The sequence below is a fragment of the Rhodamnia argentea genome, chromosome 5 (assembly GCF_020921035.1).
Source record: "Rhodamnia argentea isolate NSW1041297 chromosome 5, ASM2092103v1, whole genome shotgun sequence".
In the NCBI taxonomy this organism is placed as follows: Eukaryota; Viridiplantae; Streptophyta; class Magnoliopsida; order Myrtales; family Myrtaceae; genus Rhodamnia; species Rhodamnia argentea.
This window is the reverse complement of record NC_063154.1, coordinates 29,080,906-29,089,196: the sequence shown is the minus strand read 5'-3', so window position 1 is coordinate 29,089,196 and position 8,291 is coordinate 29,080,906. Positions and strand designations below refer to the sequence as shown.

Genomic DNA, 8,291 nt, shown 5'->3' with positions numbered 1-8,291 from the left:
GTGGCCACAGCCAAGGCGAGTTTCGTGGCTCGGAACTCCATCGCCCACAGCCGCCGTGAGCTTCGTAGCTCGAAATTCCAGCGATCATGGCCACTCTGAGCCCACAGATAGTCCCCATCACAAAAATAAAAAATAAAAAATTAAAGCATCAAATTGTTATCGATGATGAAAATATTTCTTATTGACTAATTATTTTAAGTGATACATGCGAGTATTTTCAAAAAAATATTTTTTCAAATGACGCATTTTTGGCGAAATAAGTGGAGTCCAAAATCCAATGTGGCCATTTCAAATTACTATTAATCCGATAAGTGCTCACGTGGCACCCGTAATCAGAAAATTCTTGCTATTTTAGCATTTAAGAGTGTTAACACTCAAAAATCAGTTCTTAATTTCTCAGCTCTGATTTCTCAATTTCCGAACCGGTACATTCATGTAAATTTGAATATGGCTTAGCAAATAGAGTAAAATGATTGCTTATAACGCTTATAAAAATGAATAAACAAAAAATATTTTTATTATCCGTTAAAATGTTTAGACAAAAACTGTTATCGTCAAATGAAATCATTTTTTATTAACTAATTATGCCAAGTGATCAATTTTAAGAAAATAATTTGCAAATCATCCATTTTTCGTGAAACAAATGAAATGCGGATGTCGGGAAAAGAGTCTTCGGTACAGAATCGAAACTAGCACCAGAAAACAACAAAACACGAACAGACAAGAGTCTTCCTTCGATTGATTCGCCACTGCTGAATAAAGAAGACATGGTCAAGAATCCTGAACTCATATCAATGCTGGGAACTTCCTAGAGTAACACATTTCATGATCACCTCAATCAATGTGAATCTCGTCCTCACCACCATTTTCGAAGATGGAAACTCTGAACACAACAACATCCCTATCAATGAGCTCAAACACGCAGGCATTTCCTACACGCAAATGAGTTTCTCTGGCAAATGCAGCCCAACCAGCAGAAAAGCACACTCGGGTTTGGTGCGTTAATCTTAAGAGCTTCACCGGCCACGATCTATCTGAATACCTAAGAGTTACCATTCCCTCGAATTCTTCAAAATGTTGCTCGGCGAATCGACGAGGAACATGCTGCACATGAGTCAACATTTGAACGATCAATGTATGCTGAAAGAAGGACAATAACGTATGCATGCACTCTTGGTTAAAAAAAAACACACACACATAAGGCCATTTTGGTGAGTTTCGGGAGCTTTAGCCATTTAGGATTAAGAATAGGCATAATCAGACCCGCTTTTAGTCTTAAGAGGCTCATGAAAGCCATCGGTCTTAACCCGCGATGCAAAGCATTTTGAACGAATTACTGCCATATATTGCCACTTTAGGTTAGTACTCGATTCAAGTGACCGTCCATCCTTTCACGTGAAAGTGATGGAGCAGCTTGTCTAGGATATCCAAGTGAATGGATAGTCCTGACCTCCTAATTACAGCCTTTGCTTCTGTTTTTCCTGAATCCACGTCACTCCACCACTGGGATGCCCCACGATCACTCCAAAGAAAATAGCATGTTATATGGTTCCCAATACAAACCAAATCAGCACAAAACCGAGGCAAGATTAGATAGAGATCGTAATTGAACTTCAGATATGACAGTGATGGATTAGGCTCAAGATTGTACCACTCTCTTAAAATGACCCCGGTGTATCACCAGTTTGAAGAAAGGATGCTCCGAATCAAATTCACTGGCTAATTCAGGAGTAGTGAGAGGCCTCCGGAGGAGTAGGATCACAAAATACCAGCTCAGAATGGTTCACTCTGCATTTAGACCGTTTGTTCCTGCCTGGAGTTAAAGCGAGAACTTTTAAGAGACATTATTGGTGTGAATAGTTCTTTAATTGACGATGAAGATCTTTAGCATAGAACAAGTTTCACTTCAAACAATGTAAATCAAGTTTCTACCTGCGCCGCTGAAAATGTAGATTCTGAACACAATATCATCTCTATCAGTTAGCTCGAACACGCAGACATTTCCTACATGCAAGCGAGTTCCTCTCACAAATGCCATCCAACCAGAAGAGAACATCGCCCCACTAGGATAGCTACTAAGCTTCACCGGCCATGTTCTGTCTGAATGCCTGAGAGTCGCAATTTTCTTGATTTGTCGAATGTGCTGCATGATGAAACTACGAGGAACATTCTGCCCAGACACATGTTTGAACAACCCATGCTTTAAAAAAAAAGACTGAGGAAGCATTCCCTTATTCAAGCAAGCAAGCAAAATGTAGATAGATATGGTAATTTTAGTAACTCTTAAATAGTCTTAACAGGACAAAAGACAGAACGTCAAACTCTGTGCTCTTAGAATTAGCATGAGGGGTAGAGGATCTATGCCTTTTTAAACAAATGCGAACGAATAGATCCAAGGAAAACGCTATGTAGTTTCCTGCAGAAATCCAATCAGCTTAAGAAAAAAGCCAAAATAGTAATGAATTAACTCTCGATCTTACCTCTATATCATGTTTAATGTGAGATGGCCGGATCACCACCTTGAAAAAAGGATACTCTGAGTCAAATTTGCTAGCCAATTCAAAACTAGAGAGAGGCCACAAACTTGTAGAACCACCAAAAACTGGCTTAGAATGGCTAGCTCTGCTTCTAGACTCTCCGACCCTATCTATTCTTAAAAAACAATGAAATACTTAGATTACGCCAATTTGAAATTTTCATTAGTTGATTTACTTACCATGAACATATTTAACGCAGAATGGAAGAAACTACCATCATAGAAATCAGATTTAGATAAGTTGACCAAATGAAAAGTTCGCTTCTCTTCACCAAAGAAGTTGTAACTACTTAACCACGATAAGCATGACGGAAATCATAATGTTATCAGTCAACATAAACAAGCTTATCAAAAGTTCTCAAGTACTAAAAAAAGAACTAGCAAAGGAGAGAGCTCTGTAAGAAGAAACAAGACTCACAAAATGACAAGACACACCTTCGAGATCTTGTGATGAGCAGGGACTCGACTGAGAACATGGTGAATGAGGTTTGACCCTCATTTTTTGACGAGGAGCGCAATCCTCCGAAACTTCAACTTCTACCACATACTCTCTCTTTGGCGAGATAAATCCACTCCCGAGGTTCGATATGCCACTCGACGAATAATCGATCTCCGAAGCACTCTTATCGAATATCATCACGTGAAAAGTGGAGTTCCCTTCATATTTGAAAACTACGAGGTGACCATGACCAATGGAGTAATGCTGCATAAATTCTCGCCACCCTTTCCACAACCAAACAATGCCATTGTTTCGCTTTTCTACTCCTATAGTCCAGGTCAAACTGCCCGGAACCTTGAGTAGCACCAAGCTTGAGAGATCCTTTCCATATCTTCCTAAGAATTTTTTCGGAATCCCCTATTAAGGAAAACTCAAGTTATAGCTTATAGGTCCAGGACTCAAATTCATCAAAATCGAAAGTGCAGGGAAAAAAGGAAGAGCACTGGGCAAATTTTAGATTCTGCAACAGGGCGATGAAAGATCGGTTTGAACACAAGCAGGGTGTCACCGGGCAAGTAAGGGTGACTTCCAGTTATAGTTGCTTCATTTGACGAGAGACAAGCTGGAGACCTAACACCTTTCTCCACTCCACAGTATCCTTAGCCAACCAATCCTCAATTCCAAGTTAAAGCGCTGATTTTTATCTAGAATAATTCAAAATTGAACACTTTTTTCTTCGGGGTTGTGGTTCTTTCTTTCTTTTCGCAAGAATCAAAATGTTGATACAAAGCCAAACGCATAGAAAGATCTCCAGATTGGTTGTACACAGCACGAGGGCGACAGTTCTAAACCAAGACAGAAACTGTCGAGACACTGGAGCTGAATCATAAGAAACAGACTGCGAAAATGTTGAACTTACGAGCTTCCCAGATTGAAGGGTGTCAGAGAGAATGATCTTGAAGAAGTGAGGACTCTCAAGACGTGGTCCAGTCGCGATATCTAGCCCGGCACTTCCATCTTCTGTCCGCCGACGCCGACCGCAAGCCATGTACAGTAGTGTCACGGGGGGTCACTGAAGGTGGAGGAGGAGGAGGAGGTGGTGGTGGTTTGTGCGATTTGCCCTTGCGTTCTTGAGCAACCTTGTCATAAAAGAACGGAAAATTTCCCCCTGCGGGTCTGCCTGAACCTTCAGTGCCGAGCAACATTTTTTTAAAATTTTTTTATTATTTTATTTTAATCATTTTTTAATTTCTTTTTTTTTTGTTTTCTTTTAATATTTTGTTATTATTCAATTTTTTTTCATTTAATCATTTTTTAATTTCTTTTTCTCGTCGCTCTGTGGCCCCGTCGCTTCGTTCGTGCGTTCGCTCGCTCGTGCACCATGATGATGCGCCTCGACTCCACGGCCGCGTCGTCTCACTCGCTTGTTTGTTCGTTCGCTCGCTCGTTCTTCTTTTTCTTGTTTTCTCTTAATCATTTTTTTATTATTCAATTTGTTTTCTTTTAATCATTTTTTTAATTTCTTTTTCTCATCGCCTTGCTCGTGCACCATGATGATGCGCCTCAACTCCGCAACCCCGTCGCCTCGCTCACTTGTTTGTTCGTTCGTTCGCTCGTTCTTCTTTTTCTTGTTTTCTCTTAATCATTTTTTTAATTTCTTTTTCTCATCGCTCCGCGGCCCTATCGCCTTGCTCGTTTGTTCACTCGATGACACGCCTCAACTCCACAGTCCCGTTGCCTCGCTCGTTCGTTAGTTCGTTCATTCGCTCGCTCGTTTTTCTTTTTTCTTGTTCTCTTTTAATCATTTTTTTTATCATCCAATTTGTTTTCTTTTAATCATTTTTTAATTTCTTTTTCTCATTGCTCCGCAGCCCCGTCGCCTCGCTCGTTCGTTTGCTCGTTTGTTCATTCATTAGCTCGTTCATTTTTATTTTTATTTTTTTCTTTTAATCATTTTTTCATTATTCAATTTGTTTTCTTTTAATCATTTTTTTAAAGAAATTAAAAATGAGCAAGGCGATGGGGCTGCGGAGTCGAGGTGCGTCATCGTGTTGCACAAGCGAGCGAGGCAATGGGGCCACGGAGCAATGAGAAAAAGAAATTAAGAAAATGATTAAATCAAAACAAATTGAATAAAAAATGATTAAAAGAAAACAAGAAAAAGAAATTAAAAAATAAGTAAAATAAAATAATAAAAAAATTACAAAAATCAAAATGTTGATAGAAAAATCGCCATTGCTCGGCACTTTGAATGCCGAGCGACACGCAAAACACTAAATAATTTTTTTTTCGGATATGACATTCTTTGGAGCCTACGTAGTTAGTTTTTTCTTTTTTTTTTTTTTTTTTTTTTCGGGCCATGTTTTGGTTTGAACGCTGGGAAGGGGGAACGTCGATGACCCCCTATAGAAGCCAACGCCAACACGTACAGCTCGCGACCGGAGTGTTGAGGTCGCTCTTATCGGGAACCTCTACCTCTAGTTCTCTCCCGCTTCGTCCGGAGTATCTACACTTATTTTGTTTGTGCAATTGGATCCTTTATTTCTTTATGGAATCAACTCCTGTAACTCTACCCTATTCTCAATCAAGAGTGGGAGACCGAGAAAGACGCGAGGAGAGGTGAAGGACTCGGTGGTGCCCGCCACCACCGGCGGTCGGTGATGGTCGGAAAATGTAAGTTACCGGTTCTTATGGGAGTCTACCTACTCACATTACTGAGCTAATTATTCAATTAACCTAGTTTGGACTCAATCAAGTCCATAACAAATCGCAACTTATGATTTATGCTTTAATATGTAAAAAATTTTACTTTGGAGTCGGTCGCTAATCTCTTTACGATATGTCGATTAGACACCTCAATAAATTTTACTTTGGAGTCGCCACTAATCTACAAAAAATTTTGCTTTGAATGGTGCAACGCATTGTCCTCTTCGGTGCAAAAACTTCAGGTCTTGAGCATGTCTATTCATAATTTGTCATTCATTCAACTCAATGGCAACAACCTGTCAACCACAGTTCCGGAGTTCTTCGCTAGATTCCCCAATCCGACTACTCTTCGTCCGATTTATTGTGGGTTGCATGGAGAGTTTCCTTTTAAAATCTTTCAAATGCAGACACTTCGGACCCTCGACCTTTGCTGCAACCAACTTCTTCGGGGTCCTTTTGCCCAATTTTCCGCAGGATAGTTCTCTTGATACTCTGTGGTCCTCGCTAAAATCTCGAAGTTCGTCTAGTTTAGAATTGTTAATTGCGGTTTTGAGTGGATTGATCCCGACCTCCATTTCGACATGTCTTTGAGCAATCTTATGGGTTCGGTTTCTTCATTTAGTATGTCCAAGCATCCGACACAGATTATGCTATCCCGCAATGCTCTAACTGGAGAGCTTCTGAGCCTTGTAAAAGTAGATTTGCGGTACAAACTCATTAGACGGAACCATTCCCTTGTCTCTCTTTACACTTGCTTCAATTAAGGCGATAGAAATTTCCAACAATCAGTTTTCTGGTGAGCTGAGTGATTCTCTAAATGTCACTTGCTGTCAACTAAACGCGCTCGATTTGAACAGCAACAATTTAAAGGAACCCATACCAGTGTTTATTTTTGAACTTCAAGGACTTTAACTAACTCTCACTTTCTTCTAATAATTTCAGTGGCTCATTGCACATTGATGTGTTTTAACTAACTCTCACTTTCTTATCTCAATCTTTCCTTCAATTTCTTCAATAAACGGGGAGAACCTTTTCCTAATCTCCCTTTAAGTCTCTCTGTTATTAACCTCCACAGAAACGAGCTCCAGGGGAAAATGTCAGCTCTGCCACGGAGAAGTGTCTATCTGGATTTCTCGAGTAACAATTTCAGTTCAGTTCTTGAAAATGATATTGGCAGACACCTGGGTTCCACAATTTTCTTCTCTCTCCCAAAGAATCATTTCCATGGCCCTGTGCTAGGATCTAGGTAGCACCGACACGCCTAGAAGGCCGTCGCGTCGGTATCGGACACGCGTCGGACACCGACACCCGTCCGACACGCGGTCAACGCGTGTCGGACATCCGACACCTGGTCAACACAGGCGACTCGCCGGCGACACGCGCGTCGTTGAGGAAGGAGAGCAGGCAAAGAACGGAACTGGAGGGCAGAGATCGGCGGAAGAGGGGGAGTCGACTTCGAGGATCAAGAGACAACCAGAAAAGTGAATCGGCGAGAAATAGAAGCAGCCACCGCCGTTGAGGCTGCGGTGGAAGCTGAAAGGGAAGGAGATAGGTGTCTGGAAGGGACCTGCCTCCATTTAGGTCTTCGGTAGAGGTGGCACTCAAAGGAGGCGAGGTAGGCATTGCGAGAAGGCTGACGGAGGAGCGGGGCCAGATCCAAATCTCGATCGAACCCGTCCTCTGCTTAGGAAGAAGTCTCGGCCTGGATGGAGGGAGGGAGAGAGATGATGGAGAAAATGGAGAGAGAAAGCGAAGGAGACGATAAGATACGTGGCTGTGCAAACAGAAAAGGACGTGTCCCATCACATGAGCTGGAACGCAAGAGGCAATAGCCAAGCTGCAGTACACAAAAATATCTAATTTACTCCATTTTGATTTTTTTTCCCCGATTTTTTCTTGATTTTTGATATTTTTTGGCCAAGAGGACTCTATCTTGGTTAACGAGATTACAATTTATCCCAATTTTAATGTAAATTTCATTTAAGTTTTTTTTATTTATATATTTATGTATTTGAATAAATCAATTACAAAATATTAATTTTAAATATATATTTAATATATAACGTGTCCTCAACGTATCGAAATTTCTTATTTTTGAAAAATTACATGTCGGAGTGTCGAGCCATGTCGTGTCCCGTATCGCGTATCGGTGTCGGTGCTATTTAGTCCAGGATCATTTTGCCAAGCGCAGTCTGTACTTGACCTTTCCAACAACAATTTCATGGGAACCATCCCTCAGTGCTTAATGTTGCAGAGACTCAAGGTGTTGAGTTTTGATCGGTGATTTTAAGATTATTGCATGAATATTTACAAACGATTCTAGCGCGATAGATCACCGTATTGTTCGTCGATTTTCTTAGAAATTTTGTTCATGAAAATTATTTTTTTTATCGCACAGTGAGATAAATCTCGTTGATACGAGAAAAACGATTGGTGATAGTCCTATGGGAACGACGTACGCGCTGGATGCGTATAGAAAGAAAATTGTCGAGCCGGATGAACAGTGAAGAAATTGGTCCATTGGTTCGGCGTGCAGTAAAAAAAAAAAAAGAGAAGGGAATAGTTGCGTCAGTAGGCGCAAAAGAAGAATGGAGCAGTGCGTGCATAAGG

At 40.8% G+C, this 8,291-nt stretch overlaps 1 protein-coding gene across 1 annotated transcript; it reads right to left on the bottom strand.

The window, feature by feature from the left end:
- Window positions 1-834: 834 nt before the first annotated feature.
- LOC125315316 (B3 domain-containing transcription factor VRN1-like) lies at window positions 835-4,023 on the bottom strand. Its single transcript, XM_048279767.1, has 6 exons — window positions 3,895-4,023; window positions 2,972-3,392; window positions 2,481-2,647; window positions 1,933-2,170; window positions 1,770-1,813; window positions 835-1,104 (listed from the first exon to the last, which is right to left on the bottom strand). Exons 1-6 carry the CDS (start codon window positions 4,021-4,023, stop codon window positions 835-837), a joined length of 1,269 nt encoding a protein of 422 aa, XP_048135724.1.
- Window positions 4,024-8,291: the final 4,268 nt, after the last annotated feature.